At 37.7% G+C, this 22,707-nt stretch overlaps 1 protein-coding gene across 10 annotated transcripts in view; it reads right to left on the reverse strand.

Annotated features, from left to right (window-relative positions):
- Nucleotides 1-22,707, reverse strand: part of tjp1a (tight junction protein 1a) — a 125,780-nt gene that overhangs the window by 96,236 nt on the left and 6,837 nt on the right. For all 10 annotated transcript variants that reach the window (XM_089129551.1, XM_089129558.1, XM_089129557.1 and 7 more), the window contains exon 2: nucleotides 14,672-14,819. In XM_089129551.1, the coding sequence (XP_088985677.1) occupies nucleotides 14,672-14,819 (148 nt within the window). The remainder of the gene's footprint in view (nucleotides 1-14,671; nucleotides 14,820-22,707) is intronic.

Genomic DNA, 22,707 nt, shown 5'->3' on the forward strand with positions numbered 1-22,707 from the left:
TTTGAGGTCCACCCAAGCTTCATTAATGTTACTGCCCACCAAGTGTGGTCTTCTCCATTACACGTTCCCCCCATCAGGGAACGAGCACACTTCTATGCACCCTGCAACACACAGCATGGCTGGCCTAATCAAATTAACAGGCTCTTCTCTATTGAGTGTTGCTCTCAAGGTGACTCCAAACAGATCAAAAGACATCACTGCACTCAAATACAGCAGTCAAGCACAGTGAGTTGGAGTAGAGGAATGTGTTTAAACTCTTCTTTAAATGGTATGAAAGTTTGCTTTGTGTAGTTTGGTCTCAACAGTTTGAGGTTAGATAGAGAAAGTGGTAAAACTCTGCCCTCTGCAGGATATTATGAGAAATACAGCCAAGCTGATTGAGCATCACATCACACTAATAAATAGCATCACATGTAGACTTCTTAAAACAGTTTGCATTAATAATCAAATGTTTTTTTTTTTCATTTAACATATTTAATGCACAACATTTCTGTCTCATTTTGTGCTAATGTGTAAGATATGGTTGGAATGACCTGAAAACGTATCAACGAGTGTGGGTTTTACACTTGGATATGCCTAATATGATATCAAGCTGCATTTCTTGTGCATTTATTTTGGATTAATCTATTATTTTTAGGGTGTAAAAAGGTGGAAAGATGCATTTTAAAGGCATAGTCCACACAAAAATAAAATTGTGTCATCATTTTCTCACCCTTGTCTCATTTCAAAGCCATATGACTTTCTTTTTCTGCAGAACACAAAAGAATATATTATAAAGAATGTCGGTTCCCATATAATTTTGTCTATACGATGTAAACCGTTCTTAAAAATGTATTTATTTTTAGTCTAGAACAACATAATGCTGAGTAAATGATGACACGTGGACACAATTTAAATTTTGGGGTAAGTTTAAGGCATAAAACTGCAACCTTCCATCTGAGATAATTTGGCACCATGCAGTCATTTTATATAGTTAGCAAAATCCAACTAACAATTTGCCACATATTTCCATGCAAAAGCCATTGTTTTCCCCTACTCTAAACATAATTACAAAATTGCTTCTGTGAGCATGTGTGTGATAATCATTAAACATGCATCCGTTTTAAGCACAAAAATGGGGAGCGAGGAATAGTCTCCTGCTTTCTTCTAAAACCCAAGACCTAAACTCAGTGTAAATCAGACTCAGAGTAATCATGATAGCTTAAATGATCAAGTTTTGTTCAAGACAAGTGATTAATCAATCCAAAGGACTATAAATCTGGCCAATAATAAGTGCTACAGCAGCGACCTGTGACCTTCAATGTGACAGCATATTTTTCCCCCCATAATTGCTTCAGCACTTGCTTAAAGGAATAGTCGATATCTGCTTGACTTTATATAGCTCTCCCTTAATCCGTTTTATTTTGTGTTCCTTTGTTCCTCCTCCTACACCTCTTTCTGTTTCTAATTCACTCCCTCCCTGTCCTCTTGCACTCCCTCTTTCTCTCTCACACAGAGAAGCATCCAATGACGTGCTCTGGCAGGAGATCACAGGACAGCGGCCAGTGTATTTACTGACTGAAGTAGGTCCAGACAGCAGCCCACTGGTCAGCTCAGCCTCTTTAAAAGGTTTCCATTAGACCCCATCACTTCCTTTAAACTCCTCCGGAGCTTTCTCTCAGAAAGGGACCTTAGACAAACTCTTTCCTTATTTAATGGAATTTGGCCGAGGATGCATGAAGGCAATGTAGGAAGCATCCCGCCACAGGTAGAGGACAGAAATAGCAGCTCTGATCCTAATGGGGCACAGCAGAGGGGATGGACCATGATGAATCAAGCCTGAGGGTGCAGGGCTTCACTGGGTACAAAACACACAGCTCCAGACAAAGAAAAACACTGTTTGCTCCTGAACACTACTAATCTAGCATATACTTTATAAACCCCACCATGGCTAGTACATGATGATGTCTCAAAAACATTCATTGTGCTCTTTCCACGTTTCTTTAGGTGTAGAATGATTCATACTGCTGTGTATAAAACAAATGTCAGAAATAGAATACATGCCTAAAAGGATCTTGCTTAATCAGGTCACTTCTCTCAAGTGTCATCATCATCACCCTCTTTTATCCCTCTCATCCTGTGGTCAGCTCGTATGAGCATGAAACAGAAAACTTCAGGCCTCTGGAAAGCAAAAGGAATACACCTTCGGCACGTGTGAGTAAAAAGATTTAAGTTTAGGTGAGTTACTAACACACAATTGTTCTCTCTAAAGGTGCTTGCACACTGAGTTCGAAGTTCTCATCAGAAATATCCACGTTAAATAATAAATACGACCTCACGTTTGTCAATCATGTTTACACACTGCCTCCAAAATGTTTCGATTTTCTGCATTTTTCGCATCCGAAGCAAGTGTTTTGACAACTCAGAGCCACTGAGTGACAAATACGAAAAAAATTCTGACTCCGTGTGCAAGGATCTTAAAAGCATTAGTTCACCCAAAAATGAAAATTCTGTCAGTAATTACTCAACCTCATGTTGTTCCAGCCCCGTCAGATTTTTGTTCATCTTCAAAACACAAATTAAGATATTTTTGATGAAATCTGAGAGCTGGCTCACTCCTCCATAGGCTGATTGGTAATTTCATCTGCCGGCTCAGAAAAGTTAGTAAAGAAATTGTTAAAATGTGTGACTACGGTGGCTCAACCTTAAGTTTATCAAGTGACGAGAATACTTTTTGTGCACAAAAAATAAAATTAAAAAATAACGACTTCATCAAAAATATCTTTATTTGTGTTCTGAAGATCAACAAAAATCTTACGGGGGTTGGAACATTTTACTGATAATTTACTCAACCCCATGTCATCCAAGATGTCCATGTCTTTCTTTCTTCAGTGGAACAGAAATTAAGGTTTTTGATGAAAACATTCCAGGATTTTTCTCCATGAACAAATCCAAAAATTAACAAATCTTTTTCCGAGTCAATTCGTTCATTTCGTTTGTTGAATGAACCAAATGACTCGAAAAAAAGATTTGTTCATTTTGATGAACGAGTTCGAACAGGCGAGTCATGAACGTGCAACACAGAGCAGAGCGAGGCTAGCGTTTGAGCTTATAAAACTTAAACTTTGGGGGTTTTTTTTGTTTAAATGAGCGAGTTTTGCTTGATAAGACCCTTATATTCTTAGTCTGGAATCATTTAAAGCCCTTTGAACAGTTTGCAGTTTGCACTGAAACTGTCTTTTGGACCTTGAACCGTTTGGTTCCCAGTAAAGTGCATAATATGGAGAAAAATCCTGGAATGTTTTCATCAAAAACCTTAATTTCTTTTCGACTGAAGAAAGAAAGACATGGACATCTTGGATGACATGATGGGGGTGAGTAAATTACCAGCAAAAGATTTTTAAAAAGTGAACTACTCCTTTAAGAATCATTTATGAGAAAAATTTACAAAAACTATAAAGAAAATGTCCAACTCATGTCAGACTTAATTCAAAGAAAAAAGAAAAATGGGGGGGGAAAAGAATTAGTATCCAATTATTACCAAAAAGCAACAAAAGCCAATATGAGAATATGGTCAGAGTCAGTAAAATAATGGCACAATGCTAAATACTCCCAAAAATAGGCTTAATTTTCTTGAATGGCAAATTTGAAATATGATCTGGATATGTTCTTGTGTCAATTTTTACCGGCACAAAATCAAGAGGGAAAAATATTGCAAGCAAATATTTGAGTCATAATGCTGAGGAAAGACTAAATAAATAATAAGTAAAGCAACAAACCTCAAAATATTTGCTACATCCACAGCTCACATTTCATTCACCTGCATGGTTGCTTTTTTTAAACCTCAAAACAGCCCTGTCATCCTCTCCTGGGGTCAGATATCACCCACACCAGTGGAGGTGTAAAAAGCTCCAAGGAGGAACGGATTTGTGAAGGTAAGTGATGCGGAATGCTTATTTTTGCTATTTGTCAGTCTCCTGTAAATAAGACATGCAGCATTCCCAGCCCAAAGCAGCTCAACATGGCTTTCGCCCTCTTACTGTAGAACAGTCGTTCTCAGAATCAAGAGCTAATGTGAATACACATGTACGCCTCAAGACATCCCCATCTTCAGAGCCGACTGAAATGTGAATGGGAAAGATCTGATCTGGTATACACGGTGATGGTGTGTATATCCGTTCTCTCCCTCGCTCCCTTTTACGTCTTATATCACTTTATCTACCCCCCACCCCCTCTGTCTCTCATTCTCGTATGCTCTCTTCATTAAATAAAACATTTCCCAAGAATCATTCCTCTTCTCCCCCCTCTGCCATCAGCCAACTGTGTTTCCATAGCAACAGGCTAAAAGACTTGAATCCTCCGGCTCTCACGGAATCAGTGGTGGCAGGCGCATTTCAGGGGCGACTGAACCTGTTGGTGTTTGATGTTGCATGTGTGCAGTAAATGCAAGGGAAACAAAACCGATACACATAGCCATAATACAGCCTCACTGAGTGCATAATGACACATAATGATATAATACATCATTTTGAGGAATGAAACACCAGGGTGGAAATGACAAGTTGCTCTCGCTGCTCTGTTTTCAGGGCATCCAGCAAACGGCTACATGTGCTTAGTCTATATTAATAAACTAACAGCATTTACTTTGAAAACACATGCTGCACATAAAGATAATCATGGCAATGTAAATTGATGAGTTAGATTATCTATAATGACAGAAATCAATAGAGAAGTATGGAACACACACACACACGCTACAAGACATGTACACGCCTAATCCACTCACAGTGACCTGCTCGAATACATAGAGCTTGTCGTAAATCAAAATTCCATCAATAGGCTTTGAGCTTTAATTTTCCCCCCAACCTTCTACATGTCCATGGGAAATGTATGACGGTTTGGAGTAATCATGGCACATCCGCAGGCACGTTTCCAAGCTTCATTTTACACATTCAAGACCCAATAAATGATCAGTGGCTCCACATACTTTACCAAATGTAATCCACTTATTTTATTAAAACCTAGAGAAAAAATGATTTTCATAAGAGCATGTAGTGAACTACAGCTCAAAAGAACAGCATGTTCCACAGAGCAAGAATGGAGCATTTCTTATCCATCCTTGTTATTCCCCGGCGTAAACAATAGTGTTTGTGCTAAAAGGGGTCTAAGCTTAAATATAGGTTTTGGACACAAATAGGCAGCATGTCTCGGTTCCATCTGTCCGTCCAAGATGTTCGTGCAGTGATGTGTATGTTTGAGTTTAGGGGCATTTAGGGTTTGTTCTGGTGGCAGGGAAGGACACAGAAGTAGGTGGTAGAGGGGGAGGGGTGATATCTGGCAGCACAACAGTTCACAATGACTGCGTTCTTCTTAGAGAGCAACATCTCTCCAGACACAGCAGATACTGTAGCACCTGCTTGTCCATTGGTGGCATATGCCTAGGAAAAGTATGTTAGCAGCTGGTCTGGTGTGCTGATATGGTGTTGTTTGTTTTCTTGTTTGCTTATCTGTTGTGCTCATTGCATTTGAGACACTGGAATGTGTAAGATATTTGGATACTATTTGTATTGATTTTCAGTTCTGAAGAGGAAATTGGACACAGTTGAGATATTAAATATATGTTGCCTCCAAATAGCGAAGTCCTTATTCACTGCTGGGAGTCTTTCATAACAAAATCAGCCACCAAACTAAATCAAGCACATTGGAGGATGACTGAACGTTGGGAGAATTTCAACATTTTTCAGAATAGATTTTTACTGGCCAAAATTTGACAGGCAGAGAAAAGAAAGAAAGAATGAAAGAAAGAACTTTTTTTTTTAGATATGCTTTATTTTTTACACTAATGAAAATAATTTCTAACAAAGCCGAAGCAAAATGAACAATATGCGCTTTTAAGCAACACACACGATGCTGCATTTTCCCAACTACATAGTATGTGAAGAAGAGTAAGCCAAAAAGAGTAGTTTGGAATATAGCATTATTAACGCCGTGCATAGAGCCCATATCTAGCATGCTAGATATTCAGAGCCGTCGCGTGACTCAACCTCAGTGATGTCATGAGCTAGAGCCAATCAGAGCAAGGCATGGGTTGAGGTCACCGGGTAAATCTCATTTTTTCTTTTTTTGCATTTTTTCTCAGAGCAAATCATCGCGCAAACAGTTTGACGTCCATATTCGCGTGTTGTGTTCTTCTCTTCTTCGCTGGGTATTGACGCACATGCTGTTTTGCGTCATTTCCGGTTCGTCTTATCGCGTCATTTTTCGTTAAAAAAAGGTGATTTGTAGACAAGATAGAATCGTTGGGTGACAGAGTTGTTGTCAGCTTGTGTAGTGCGTTACCTTCTGTTGTGGATCAATCACGTTGTGTTGTGTGGTGTGAACAGCTCAACAACTTGAACACTCCTGATTTCACTAGAGCAAGCCATGTAGTGTGAACCGCACAGTTCAGCCCGATGTTTTAAAATCATGTAGTGTGAACAAGGCATTACCAACTCAAGCCAGTATGAAATTATGGACACATCAACACTGTTTCGTTTCTGAATAAATGATCTAATGAATCACAGCTACTTGTTTAATTCCAAAATGAATCAGTGTTTCTGAACAAATCAGTTGAGTGAATGATTCACTCAAAAACAGTTTCTTGTAGCCACCTACCGGTGTAAAGATCGGTCTGGATCACCTAAACACACAAGTGGAGTGATACAAACTGAAAATCCTAGAGCTATTTTAGGATTGTAAATATGTCTCAGTAGATGATACTGAATTCAAACTTCAAAAAAGTTATTATTAAAGCATGAAACCAGATAGGAGAATTGGCTGATTACATTTGACAAAGCCAGAAAAGAGCAGGCCAACGACTCAACCTCTCATGTCTCTCAGGGAGCATCCCAACCCGATCTCTTCCTCAGCCACAGTAGGCTGTTCTAAATTATTGATCCATGTTCTTTTGTCCCACATGATTCAGAAGCTATTTTGCATTTAAACTAAAGACAGACGAAGGAGTTGGTGGTTTGCTCTGAATTATTAATCATGGCCTCTGTTTGACAGTCCCCTTATCAGGATCGCTCCTCAGAGAGCATTTTTCTTTCCTAATAAAGTTGCTGTAATGGGACAAAAACAAAGTGTATAAAGATGACAGCCATTGGAAACCTTTGCACATTTTTGACCACATCTATGAAAAGATGTGGTCAAAATGTGCAAAGGTTTGTGTGTGTTGGTCTTCATCTCCATGTTTAGCTTTCATCCACTTAAAATTCTGCAGTCAAAACATCCAGGCCACCCTTGACATGAGGATGGTGATGTGTTGATCCCATGAGGAGCCTGTCTTTTGAAGTGATACATGATTGATGCCACAGACATATCCAAATACTCTTATTTTTATCTTCTTTATCCTTTCTCTCTCTCTCTCTCTCTCTCTCTCTCTCTCTCTCTCAAACAAATATTCAGTCTTAGCTTCCCACATGTTTTAATCTTCTTCAACTCTCTGATGACTCTTTGCAGTTTTATTACCTTTACACATCTCCCGTTGATTCTACATCACTGTCAAATTAGCTTGGCGCACTCATCCCTATTCCTGCAAAGGGAATTTCCCTCTTTTCCATTAAGCTTAGGCCATAAGCCAAAATTCCCCACACACCTCTGACAAAAAAGTAATTTTCTTTTTAGTTAGAAATACTCTATTTGTCTTGAGGGAATACTACAAAGTAACCCATCCGGGGTGGATAAAGTGGAACAGGGAGAGATTTGGCCATCAATGGAAGCCAATCAGCAGTTCCCAGATGAACCTGTGAGAATATGCCAACAGAAAACTCTCCTTTTAGCGAACTACACTGTCCCTTTTAAAGGTTTTGGATCTGTGAGATATTTTAAGTCTGTAAGACTGCATTTATTTGATTAAAAATACAGTAAAAAGTAATATTGTAAAATGTTATTACAATTCATGAGCTTGGTTCTATCTCCACTTTTGGTCGAAATTGAGTTTGACATAATCTGATCCATTAGGTGTTTATTAATGCCTGTGTGGTGTTATTTTTGTAAAAAAAAAAAAAAAAAATTAATAGATAAAGCTATAGTAGAAGATTATACTACATAACAGTTTTGCCAGCTGGGATGTAAAAACTTTGATGCTCAATATCTCAGAACTACCCTAAACGGAGATAGAACCTTACAACTCTAAGCTCACGAATTTATAATGCATTTCTATGTAATCTATTCCTGTGATGGCAAAGTTACATTTTCCACAGCCATTACGCCAGTCCTTCAGAAATCATTCTAATGAACTAATTTGCTGCTCAAGAAACATTTAGGGCCCTATTTTAACGATCTAATACGCAAGTGTCAAATGCAAAGCGCAAGTAACTTTGTGGGCGGATCTCTATTTAACCGGCGGGATGACTCTTGCACTCGATGAAAATCTAAAAGGGGTAGGTCTGAAGTAGCTTCATTATTCATAGGTGTGGTATGAGCGTTACAGGAAAAACAAACCAATATAAGAACGTCAAATCACATGCGCTTGTTCAATGGCCCAATACTATTATAACGGCGCATTAACCAGGCGCGCTTCAGAATCAGTTCATAGCCGAGGAGATCGATGTTCTCGTAAGGGCCATAAAAGAAAGAAAAGGGAAATTAGAAATGTGACAAACCCAGCCAAATTAGCTTCGGTTAAACATGCTTAGAATAATTTGGGTAAATGTGTAAGCTTTATGGAGCCCGTTCTCATCCTTTGGCATCATATAGGTGACGCCATATGACATTTTGTCGAAATACTACGCACATGGCACCCTTTAGCGTCAATATAACACGCAGAACCCAAGGCGTCATACAGGTGACTGGCATCCTTAAGCGTCAATATGAGACACAGACCCTACCCCAAACCTAAACCTACCCATAACAGTGCATGTTATATTGACGCTAAAGGGTGCCATGTGCGTAGTATTTTAACGAAATGTCATATGGCGTCACCTATATGACGCCAAAGGATGAGAATGTGTTGTCTTTATGCCTATTTTTCCCATCGTCATGGACACAACAATGATTTCCCTCCTGTTTTAATATTTTGTATCATTTACAAAAAGTAAAATACATCTGTGTAGATGAGAGAATCTATACAAGAATACTACACAGAATACACTGAGTATAGACTAGTTTTTTTCTGATCAGTGGTGCAATTGTTTTCTGAAACTGCAAAATAGCACCAGGGATTGTTTGCGCTGGAACACGCCTCCTTTTTTGCGCCGAACCGCCCAGGGAGCGCAAGTTCATTCCCTAGTTTGCCGGTGTGTATCTGTGGAGGGAAAAGCCCGCTTTTGCGCGAGTGCAAAATACGAATGATACATGCGTCGGTGTACAAAGTCAATTGCGCTGGGTGCAAGATAGGGCCCTTAGTCGTATTATTATCAATGGTAAAAACAGTTGTGCTGCTTAATATTTTTGTGGAAGCTATAATCATTTTTTTTTTCAGAATTCTTCGATGAATATGAAATTTGCAACAACGTATAAATCTTTACTGTCACTTTTGACCAATTTAATGCATACTTGCTAAAAAGTATTAATTTATTTCAGCAACAAAAAAAAAAAAAATCAAACAATCCCAAACTTTTGAACGACAATATTTTAAAAAAAGATTTATCAAGCAATTCATGCTAATGGAGTGAGAAACAAAAGGCTGTTGCTTAAGCTGTTTAACTGACTTCTATTCATGCCTGGAAAATAAAAATCCTTTTACCCCACTCATTCGTTCTCAGTATGTGTCACATCTCAGCATGTGTAGCATATGCTGCATAATGTAAAAGATGATTCAGGGATGTTATGATCATAATATAGCACAATTTCCTCTTTCAGTGAGAAATGCTTAGTATTGATCTTTATCCAAATAAGTGCTCTCAGCCTAGTACGTGTGACATATTTCCCATTCCATCATTAGCTTTATGATCGGTCATCTGTAGTTATTCACTTGAGCAGTCCAGGATTAGAGGCCAGACAGGCTTTAAATTTCCCTGGCCATCAGCCCCATCTACATCCTTCACATCAATAATGAATTAACTTATGTGAACTGGAATGAGACCATTTCTAAATTTAGCTACTATAAAATCTCCTCACGTACAGGCTGCCGACTGTCACTTTAGGGTTGCCCCTTTATCAGAACACACACATACGTGTACAAATACACACAGGCACATATGGACCAACTATCTTGGGCGATGCAGCAATTACATGTCAACAGGGAAAAATCACTCCAACAAAAGCGGTGGCAGTTGCCGAAGCTCAGGGGAGGAGAGGTTAATTACTCCACAAATGGCTAAAGCAAATGACTAAAGACTACATCAAGCACCTAGGCATCCCTAAGAGAATAGACAGAGTGGCTATCTGGATAAAGTAAATCGCATGTAGGTGTTGGTACGTCCTTTTTCATGGGGGCTGCAGCAACCTGCCTTTCATCTTAGAATATTAAATCTTACAAATCTGTGGTTGTGTGATCTCTCTTCAAGTGTACTGAAGCCAGTAGATACAGTAAGCCACTTCCTATTCTACATCTATAAAAAAAAAAAAGAATAACTGGGTCTAGAATAACTGGGTCTAGACACAGCACTTGCATATTGTTGCCCTATTGTTGGTTTGATTGCTTCTATTGCTCTTATTTGAAATTTTCTCTGGATAAAATGGTCTGCTAAATGATTAAAGAGCCCCTATCATGGATTTTTGAAAATGACGAAAATGACTGTTCATGTGGTGTGGAATATAGCTCTAAGGGAATGAAAACATCCTGCAAAGATTTATATCTGAAAGTGCACCGTATATAAAGTTATGGTCTTTCAAAAGTGAGAGTCGACTCTGAGTCTATGAAATGAATTGTTTTTGAAACGAGTCATTAGCTGTTTCGTAGTGACGTAAATACGAAACATAAGCATATTGGCCGACGAAAGTGTAAACTTGAAGTCTAGAACACAAATACTTCAGCTGAATAGCATCATGTCGAGAAGACGCTGTGTTCTACAATGCAAAGATAGTTCAGCCACTTCAGCATGTGAAGAATCGGTGGTTAGAGTTCATATTTGCAACGATACCACAACAGTATAGCCCGATTGTGTTCTCATCATTTTAATGACGAATCATTCAATAACATAAATGAATTCAAATGTGGATTCGCAAGCCGGTTGTTCCTGAAGGAGGGCTCAGTACCCCCACAGTGTATATGGATCAGCTTCCTCCTCCGAATCACATCCTGTAAGTATTATTAATAATTGTTGCTTTTATGGGTTTTGTAGCGTCGGTGCGCGAGGAGGGAATGCGCAATAAGTATGTGTGTGTGTGTAAGTTACGCTCAGCGCAGCATCTAGGCCTCCAATGTAATTTTTTTTAAATATGTGAAATGTTTGTCGCTGTTATTGGAGTTGTCATAAAGAATAGAGCGTCTTGTAGTACTGCAGTGCTTTATCAATAATGTTTATGCGTTGGGCTAACAAACAATAACTGACTGACTGGGTCATCTGACCAATCACCGCCGATTAGCGTCACGCAAAGGAGTGGTTTGGAAAAATGAGTCCTTGTACGAATCATTTGGGAGTCGGTGAGCAAATCAGGTAAAAAGAAATGCATATTATAAGACAACAAAAGTGTTTGTCATTGCATTCATGTAAAACTGTTGTTGGGGACTCCCAGAACAATATTAGGAACATTTTAAATGCCATAATAGGTGCTCTTTAAATGTAAATGTATCCTACTAATCTACCAACCCCCACCCATCTATCTACCAGTGTACCTATCCATCAACATACCGAACTGTCTATCCATCAATCTTCTTCCCTACCCATCTACCCCTCTATCTACTAACCCATCGGACCTACAGTATCTACCTATTTGTCTACCATCTGTTTATCTGTATGTCTGTCTATTTATTCCTACCTACAGTACCTGACTATAAACATTTCAACTTCAGATATTCATACGCTTCAAAACTTTCAAACGTTAAAAAAAGACTAACTTTGCTCTTGTGGTTAAAAATACATGCATATTCATTTCAGTTTTAATTCTACTTCCTAACATTCAAATTCACAACACAACCTTACTCCCTAAATTCAAATTCAGATACTGTAAAGGCATTCTCAGTTAAATTCTGAATGATACCTGGTACAGCGTTAGTGTGCAAGAGTCTATTTTTCAGAGATAAAGAAGTCAGGGTCATAAATATGATCTAAAACTAATGTTTGTGTTGCAGCTCTTTTAAACACTATATTGCAGTGCATTAGCCCAACGCTGGATTTCCAAAACTGGTAGTATTGCTGCCAGAGAGACCTCCCTCCCCCTACACAACTCTCTTTTGTAAGCGCACTTATGATGACCAGGGCCAGCCAAGCGGATTTCAGCTCACCGCAGATTCACAGGGATATCAAGGTTTTTAGGGTTTGAATCAAGCGGCTTACCCGTTTAATTTGTGAGATTACTCTTCTAATTTTTCACTAAAACAAACCACTCAGCTCCGACATATGGAATGTTCAGAAGTTTTTCCAAGTACAACCCCACTCAGATCACATTGAACCATTGTCGGCTCTCTGGGTCACATGTATGACACTTATACTGGCAGCTTGATTTAACTCATCTGTTAATGGTGTGGGATCTCACACACCTACACACACATGCAAATCCAGCATGTTCACAAACACATACACACAGGCATATGTCTCTGGTGCTTAATAGCACCACTCCTCCACATCTCTGACGTCAGCAAAATTCTGCACATGCTCACGTGACTCACACTTTTGCTTTGCACATCACATGATCAAAGAGGTAATCTGATATCATCTGGCAGTTGGGAATATGAATGGGGACATACCACCTACTGTGCTGCTTTCTGTCAGCCTGTGCTTCGGGGCTAAAGCATATAAAAGAAAAATCTGTCCAATGCATTTTGTTCTGCTGCCTAATAAAATTTAAACTGTCTAATATGACACTCTGGATCCTCAGGACTGTTATTCTTGGTGTCTGTAAACCCAACGGCATTATGATAATGTCTCTGCCAGTAAAGGAAGATAAAGACGACAGTGGATACACAGAAATTGACATCTAAATATTTTACAGTATTTAGAAGTACAATGCAGGGCTACAAATGAACTCCACTCCACTGAAATGTCTATTGTTGTCTTGGATCAATAAAAAGGTCTTAAGCTAAATAGACTAATCGTTACTAATTGATGTGGGCACAGTGCTGGTGACCTAATGCTGAGTAAACACTGTAAACAATTCATGAGATTTGATGTCATGCAGACCTGATGGACTGGTGCAAGATAGAGTCAGTGAGCTGGTGGCCTGATAATGGTGGCGAGGTCAGTTATGTCCAGAAGCCATTTTCCCCACTGCTCCATTTAATTTAGACATAGCCATAAATTATAGAACGATGCGGTGCTATGCTATGCTTTGTTCTGATACAAGTGAACGTCTCAAATTGAATAAAAAAACTAGACCCTCATGTTAAGTAAATCTCAGGAGGGAAGAATAAGAAAGAATTTCCTTCTACATCTATATTTCACAGCACCTCGGGACACAGAAACAGCGAGTACACTGACAACACAGTCATGATCAAACACTTAAATTCAGGTTAGGATGGATTATTTTAAGATCCCTTTATAGAAACAGTTTGGCCAAAAATAAATGTTCTGCCGTTATTTATTTAGCCCTGTGTTGATCCAAATCGTGTGCCTTTTTCTATTTTTTGAAGCACAAAAATAAGGAGAAATATATATATAAAGATTGTCACAGGTGACATTTTTCAATATGATTATTACAAAGGCTTTCTATCTTCAAACACCATGCAAAAGCATCCAAAAAATAATCATAAAAGTCATCCAGATGCACTATATTTTCTAAGCTTCCTGAAGTAATATGACAACTTTCGTGGGTCCTACATTGAAATTCCTTTCTCTATTTAGCATGCCCATGAAAGTTCATGAGAGAAGTAGCATTTTCTGGGTTGTAAACAAATCCTTTGTTGAGTGTTTTTTTTTTTTTAATGAATCATTTGATCCAGTTCACATGTTGGACTGATTCTCGCTGATTCTAGCTGTTCTAGCCATGGAGAGGAGCAGTATCAGAAAATAACTACTTAAATTTCAGTCTGCACGTCTCCCATAGCTTTTGTAAAACTTCAGAAGACTTAAACTTTGTGAACTATAGTCGTATGGACCACATTTGATATTTTAATAGAGCTTTTTCTAGTTTGAAGGCTTCAGTCAGTTCCCATTTTTTGTAATTGTCTTTTGTGTTCCTCAGAAAAAAAGTAATTCAGGTTTAGAACGACATGAGGGTGAGAAAATGAACTGCAAAATGTTCATTTTTGAATTAACTGTTACTTTAAGTGTCACTTTGATACAATTTAAATGAAATGCAGCATTATTTCAAGACAGATTTGTTTATGGTAATTTTAGGTTTCAAGATTACATTTCAATATAATGGACAGTAAAAGATGCCTTTGATCTGCGTGACAGTATCAGGATTACATAAAGCGCACATGAAAATCAGAAGCCCCCATCGCAACCCTTCTATATTATTCATAGAGCAAAATGGAGGCAATTGTAACTCAATTATTCCATCACAAACAAGCTAAGCTGATGACACTTTCTTAGCACAGACTCAATAGAAGTTCCCACTCTGCCTGTGAAAAACAAACATCATCTCTGCGTGCACTGAAACGACTCACATTGCAGTCCAGTAGATCTATGCTGTCTAGGCTCTTGCTTCTGTGGATGCGGCCCTTGATCCTGCGCAGTGATGGTTTGCCCTGACTCGCAGTCGCAGCAGGTGCCGTCGCAGCAGAGGCAGCGGGGGCATCTGATCCAGGTGGCACCCTGCAGTGGACAGACATTAGCACATAATCATACGGCATGCAGTAAAATACATTTAGAATATTAAAAAAAAGATTTCATTTTCAAATAAACACGGTTCCTTTGAACTTTCTATTCATGAAAATTTCCACACAAAAAAATAAGCAGCACAACTGTTTCCAACTAGGGGTCGACCGATATGTGATTTTCAGGGCCAATGCCGATACCGATTGTTACAGATCAAATAGAACGATAACCGATATTTTGAACTGATATATATTTATATTATAGCCTATGTCTGATGTAAAACTGTAACTTAATGTCAAAATTAAGAATAACAAAGGCTTTTGACAAATACTTTCTTTAAATGATTTTAAACATATCATTGAATCTGAAAACTGTTATTAATAATAATAACTTGTAAAAAATTATAGGGAGCACCCAGCAGCACTCTAAAGACTCTATTTTAATGTTTAAATAAAATTTTAGTAATCAAAAAGCATTTCTAATTATTTAAAATCATCAAACTTATTCAATTTATTTACAGTTTAACAAAATTGCATTTTTAGGGCTTTGTGAAAAACCGAACTTTTATTTTGACGGGTTACCATGGAGATCTTTGAGTTTTCGTTATGATATGATGATAATTGTTCTCAGTTGAAGCATAAAAAAATCTCATGAAGTGACTAAGCGAGTCTGGAGATGATGTTTATGCAATCATGTCCTCATATAATGATGCGGCTGAGGCTGAAAACAGTGCAAGAGTCACACGTGCTCCAGTCAGTGTGTGTTTGTGTGTGTGTGTGGTAACGTTAAAAGAAATCACGCGTCTGATTTATTTTATTGGCAAATCGGTTTTGAAAATGGCCGATACCGATAACCATAAAAATGCTTAATATTGGCGCCGATAATCGGCCAGGCCAATAATCGGTCGACCCCTGTTTTCAACAATGATAATGATAAGATATGTTTCTTGATCACATGATCCTTCAGAAATCATTCGTATATGTTGAATTGTGGAATATGGTATAATGAAGCTGAAAATTCAGCTGTGCCATCACCGACAAAAGCCATGATATTAAAATAGAATTCATTTTAAGTCTAATAAAATTTCACAATATTACTGTTTTACTGTATATTTCATCAAATAATGCAGGCTATGTGAGCATAAGAGACTTCTTTCAAAAAACGATACAAAAATATTCACAAACTTGTGAATAGTAGAGTGCATTTTATCAGTTCATGCATTCCCAAGGAATCAAACCACTTTAGTTTTGCTAGTCATGCACTGTTTGAGCTACCTAACTGCAAGTTGTATAGTGAAGTCATAAGATTTCACAGTGTAAATTAGGCAAATCTTCTGCAATTTATTTGATGGTGCAAGAACTGTACACATCAGAGCTTAGGTTTCATCACTAGTCCCTGATTACCCTAATTCGCCCAACTAAAAGCAAAGCTTATCATAAAAGGTTCTTACGTAACTCTACTCTCACCACTAGGATAGCTTGACTGTTTTTTTTTTGTTGTTTTTTTAACTCTGTGTAAGACTCTGTATTAAACCCTGTATAATGTGCATGCATCAAAGATTTGAGAAATGTTTCTCACACCCATATGGATCTCACTTCTGTCTGACAGCGTGAATTAGTTCAAGGAGCAATTAAACCCTCGGGACATATTGCACATGATAGCTTTAATACTCCCATAAAAATCGCTGTCTCCATTATTAGTGGAGCTTGCTAAGGCAAGCATCACCATTACTACTGCTCATACTTAAGGTAAGGGGTTTAAAAAACGCAAATCCTTGTAAAAGTTTTACATTTTTGTGCGTAAGAGCATGCAGCACTGTTTGTGCAAACTGCTAAGGACATGAATGAGGAGTGTGCTGTTACTTTTCCAAATGATCAGACTTACAATTTAGAGAGCAACATATCATAGAATATAAGAGCACCAATTCTCTCTCTCGTACTTTTTCTCTGTTTGGGCCAAAATCCATAGAGCTACTGTAAGCAGGCGATCCTGAGGGAAAAGCCATGGGAGATTTGTTTAAGTCCTGTCATTGGGTGATTTATGTAACACCTGCGGCATTTAGGAATGAGTATCACCTTCCAGTTTGATTTCCCTACTGCTGTCTCTTGTCAAACTATAGAGACAAGATTGTCTGAAGTGCACACACACCATGAAAACAAGAGAATTTCATTATCAATTCCTTAAAACTGCTCCATAGTAAAGCTCCACAAAAAATAAAGCATCGAGGATCCATGTTGTACACGAGTCTATGGATGCCCATTAAATAAAGACAAATATTAGCTTGAATAACGTTTATCTGATTTATAAGCATATGATTGGCTTTTCTCTATTTAATTACATAAATGAGTTCAAACAATCTAAAGACTATTAACTATTACACAATATATACTGTGTGTACATATGAAGAGTTCAGATGTAAAAGCCTCTAAATGCCATTTGAAATTTTCTTCTTTAATGATGATTTTTTTATCAAACTTGTATATTTAAGTTCAGTAATTTCACTTAAATAACAATTAATAGGTAATTATCATTGCCATTTAAGTTAAATCACTGAACTTAAATAAACAAGCTTGATAAAAATGATCATTCTAGAAGAAAATTTCAAATGGCATTTAGAGGCTTTTGCATCTGAACTCTTCATATATATATATATATATATATATATATATATATATATATATAGAGAGAGAGAGAGAGAGAGAGATACATATAAATATATTGCATATTTTTGTTCAGTTGTTCACAGAGACAACTTTATAATTTTTCAAATACATTTAAATTTTAAATTAAAAAAAAAATGTGTTTGGTCTCTCTACATGTGGGTCAGATGTTGTTTAGGTGGTTTTCGAACAGAAAAAACTAGACCCAACACTAAACCCAATCAAATAAGCCACTGCAATTGTGGATTTTCACGATCTATCTTCTCTAGCCAGCTTCTTTTCCCAAAGGGAGACAAGCGGAGTGGCAGAGGTCCTGCTGTCTGTTTCCTCTCATTTTTACATGGTGGTCTGGCTGATACACGTGCTCTCTTGCTCCCTGGCAAAGCATGCTCAACAATTCATTCCCCAAACCAGAGAGCAGTCTGGCCAAAGTCAGAGCCTTGGATCCCATTTGCTGCTGTGAATCCCTCTGATTGGCAGGCAGAGCACCAGAGCTGGGCTTCTCTCCTGTGACCTCCACACTGCCCACGATCCCTAGAGGATTTGCACTAAACCCAAGAGCACTGCATTCAATCTGGACCGGCTTCTGTTGCCACCAAGCTCACTCTCTCCCTTTTCTCATCTCTCTCTCTCTCACACACACACACACACACACTTTCACTGTCATTCTGGGGACTCATTCACACACTGTACTAATCAGAAGCTTAAACCTTCTGCAGTGTAAGAGTAGAAGAATTTAACTACAATAATTCCTAATGGATTCATATACAGTAACACAAGTTAGCACAGTGTCTATACCAGATGTTAGCGGTGCAAAGCGAAATCAGTGACATGGCACAACAAATTCCTGACAGTAAATTGATGCGTATTTCGACTTCTGATGCATTTCAAGCGAACACACTTTCTTCTGACATGAAGAACAAACAATGGTCGCTTTGTTGCGTCCAGTGCGGACATCTTCTTCCTACTCCGGTGTAGACATGGTGTTGTTTAGAAAACCAATTAAACTACTACTTCAAAGATAAAAAAATAGCATTGAAAATGTTTCTATATAATACCTGTTACGAAAAAATATATCATTTATTTTAGCTTTCGTACAATGACATACAAAACCTAATCATTTGATTTTGGAAACATATTTTCTTACAATTTTAGAAATAGGTCTGCATAAACAGGTATGTATATAGCTGAAAACATATATAGCTCTCTTTATATTTAAAAAAAAACAAAAAAACCTGTGGGTCCCTGGGAATAATTTTTGTTTCAAAAGTCCTGAGTTGAAAAAAAAAAAACTCAGATTAACATGGAATCTTGCACTTGTTGCTTTATCACGTCTGGTTACAACAAGGTGCAAAGTAACAAGGCCAGAGAACAAATCCCCAAACACGAGTAGAGTTGGGTAAAAATACACTGCAAAATGCTGAGCATTTATCACACGCTAACATTACGGTGCAAAGTGAAAAATGTCTAAGTTGTGGCTGCTGAAGTGTCCTTTCCTTGGCCCCTAAGAGTAATACACTAAAATATTAAGCAGTCTGCCCTGTTTATCCACCCCTCTCAACTTCACAGCAAACAGAGCATTTCCTTCAAAAGGAAAAAACACTCCTCACGACGATTTAAAGAGGTGAGCTTCATGAATGATGCATGAAGTCTTGCCTACAAAAAGCAATTCTTCTAGCTCAGTGTGAGTGTTTTAACAGGTCACTGGCGCGAGATCTGGCAAACACTGATTACTGTACCACACACATACACTGAATATGAAATATTTATGTCTTTAGATAGTAAATCTTTTAAAATACATAATAAATAATATGAATTTATATTTAAATTAATTCAATTTCATTAAATAACAAACTAATTATTTAAAATAATGTGTTAAATGTGCAATTTTTTATTTTAGTTCATATATTATTTAATATATACACACAATAATATATATTTTATTTTATTTTTACTACATTTAATCGCCAACTACTGCTCTGTCTGCATAACACAGCATTTTTAGTTATTTTCGCAGATCCGTGTGAAAAGTATAAAATTATGAAAAGTAGGCTATTATAAATTATTATAAATTATAACAATCTTAAAATTGTATTTAAATATGTAATAATTTATGAATAAATAATATGCATTTGCTAAAAGTAAACAAATCAGTTGTATATCCGACATGAATCAACACAGGTCGCTTATGAAACTAAATCTGACTGGCTCATAGTCAATATCAATATATTGATACAGAATCATATTTATAGTCATATGTGTCCGTTTAAAACAGCCCACTGCCCAGGATGTCGATGACTTGTGTAACATGCTCCAACAGAAGCCATGTGCTCATGTGATAGTTCAGCGTAAACAGATAACCTATAAAGGCCGCGCTGCATGACATTGCATGGTCAGAAGAGCAGAGACCTTGCACAATGTAGATCCATTTCTCAGTTCAGTGATTGTGACACCTTGTTAGGATATATTCATTCATTCAATAAGAAGCCAAGGTGAGGCCAAGGAGCTTTGATGTATTTGTATCAGGAACTGCACATGATATTCACACCACCTGATATGAGCGTATACAAGACGGCGTTTGGGTGTGTGCTGGTCGCGAGCTGAGAAAATTAAGGCTGAACTCCATGAATTAGGGCCCGTTTACACAATATACTGGGAGCCTGAAAGCACAAACTTTTGAAAAAGGGATTCAAAGTACAAGTTTATGAAAACGATAGGCCTACTGTTAGCGTCTTTGTGTATACTACAAAAACACACATTTGTGAAACAGTGACGTTATGCGCATGCGTATTACGTGTTTAGTTGTCCTTTACAAAGCGACATCCCCAACTGCCCAGCCAGCATAATACAGAATTTTTAGTCATGTTTGCCGATCCGTGTGAATAAGGATCATTTGACAACGTTATCATCTGTACACGAAAAACGCAAAGGAAAAATGTTTGCGTTTATAGTAAATCGTTGTCAAGTAAACATACCCAAAGAGAAAAGTGTCCTGAGGATACTAGTCATCAAATCTTTCTCAGATGAAAGCAGACAAGTGAGACTCAAGTGAGATCTGAGGGACTCCTTCTCCCGAGTCCAGTTTCAGGTCCAATAAAACAGCGAAAGAGCAATGTCTAACCTCATCATATCTGTCTGATATTCTCTGAATGTTCTAGGCCTATGTAAAATTCACTAGGCTGCTACATAGGCTACTTTCAAGTATACAGACCTATTTATACTCTGTGTGAAAAATATAAAATGACAATATGAAATTACATTAGGAAGTTAAAATGAAATTACAATTTTAAATTGGCATTGTACTAAAACCAAAACTAATGATTAAAATATAATCTGATTGTATTGTATTGTAGTGTAATTTTTCCTTTTTCAAGTATATATTTTTTTGTATATTATAAAAGAGAAATTTGGTATTTCTATACATTCAATCTATTAGTTCCACACAAAGCCATATGTAAATTCATATGTTTCAATTCATAAATGATTTTCTCTCAAATTTTCCAGAAACCCCAGCACTCCCTTAAATCTCCCTGGCGGTCCAGTTTGAAAACCCCTGGTACTGATTGTTTTTTGTTTTATTGTTTGAATCGTTGCATTATACCAAATAAATAGATTATGATCCACAAATAAATGTAAAGAGTTTCACAAAAATATATCAAATCCACAAATAAATAGATTAAGATCTACAAATAAATGTGAAGGAAAAAAATAAAATAAAACTCACAAAAAAAATGAGATTTTCAAATAAAAAAATATATTTACAAATGTTTTTTTATGCCACAAACACAACTCTGCCAGGCATTTATTTGTGAACCGCTTTCTGTGCATTTGCATTTTGAAACACTTCTAGCATAGAGGTGCAGACAAATCCACAAATAAGTGGACTCCACCCACTGTTTCCTCAAGACAATCAAGGTGCGTTCCATTCGACAGGGTCCCTACGCAGTGTTCACTGCTCCCTACTCCCTGAACACGGTACAGTACATCAGTTGAAGTGGACTTCGCTGTCAATAATCACTCATTTGGAATGCCCTGCAACGTCATCAAAGAAAGGCAACAACAGAGTCGCGCAGTTTATCATATAACTTTTTATTTAATTTAAAATCATATATTAGGCCTATTGATACATTCATCACCCCAACCGTTCATAAATACTCTAGTTTGTATGATAATAACAATATTTATGAATATTCAATACGTACGTAAACTCAGAACCGTTAGAATTTTAAATTTCAAATCTCTTTCAACGGCTCTGCTGTATTAGTTCCGACCGGTGACACAGTGCACAATGACAGTTGGTTGATTTTCACTCTCCACTTCCTGTGAAGTGATGTACCGATGTTCCCTTATTCCCTACGCCGTTTGCAGTGCCCTTCGAACTGAACATATTCGTTCCCTTCAGATTGGAATCTCACTTAAGGTGGCGAAACACCCTGTGAAGTCCACTTCGCAGTCCACTTATGGTCGAATGGAACGCACCTTCAGATAATGGCCACATTGAGCCAACCAATCATAGCACGTTCTCGCTACAACCAATCACATTAGGCTTTACACTTGGGGCGCGAACTGAATCTGATTCATTTTGAAGGTATTTGCACCCTTGAAATGTAGCTGTAAACTATGGGCGCTTCATTCAAATTGAGCTGTTTGTGTGGTTAAATCACCCTGTTTCCAAAAGGTTGTTGGAGTTTAAGTCTTTTTTTAGATTTCCATCAGGATAAAGTCAGGATTACACACAAATTATGATCACCATCCTAGAGCGTACCACCATCTACACCGGAATCAAGCGGCGCGACAGCGCGTCAGAAGCAAATAGCCCATTATCTTGGCTGCCGTGGCAGTTTCAATAATGTTATACTGACTTGAGTAGTGCTGGCTAAATACATAATTCATAGTGACAATGTAGTCTATATGCGGCGCAGCGCAAAACGATGATTCACTAGTAAACGGATGCCCATTCTTCTTCTGAAGTAGCGGCTACACAAGGAGGACACATCATTTGCACCTTTGCTTTGTCCAGTGTAACATTAGACAGACTCAAACGGGGAAACAAGATATAAGACATGACAAAACGGATTATTTTGTCTAAAAGTACAATCATGGTGGTGACAAATAGCTATCTATAGGACATACATATTATGTAGAATACCAAATATCAGCCCAAATGACCATCATTAAAGATGTAACAGCATGTTGGCTACTGGGGTTTTAAGTGGATCATGAAA

This window comes from Pimephales promelas, chromosome 1, assembly GCF_988280905.1.
Source record: "Pimephales promelas chromosome 1, fPimPro1.hap1.1, whole genome shotgun sequence".
Classification (NCBI taxonomy): domain Eukaryota; kingdom Metazoa; phylum Chordata; class Actinopteri; order Cypriniformes; family Leuciscidae; genus Pimephales; species Pimephales promelas.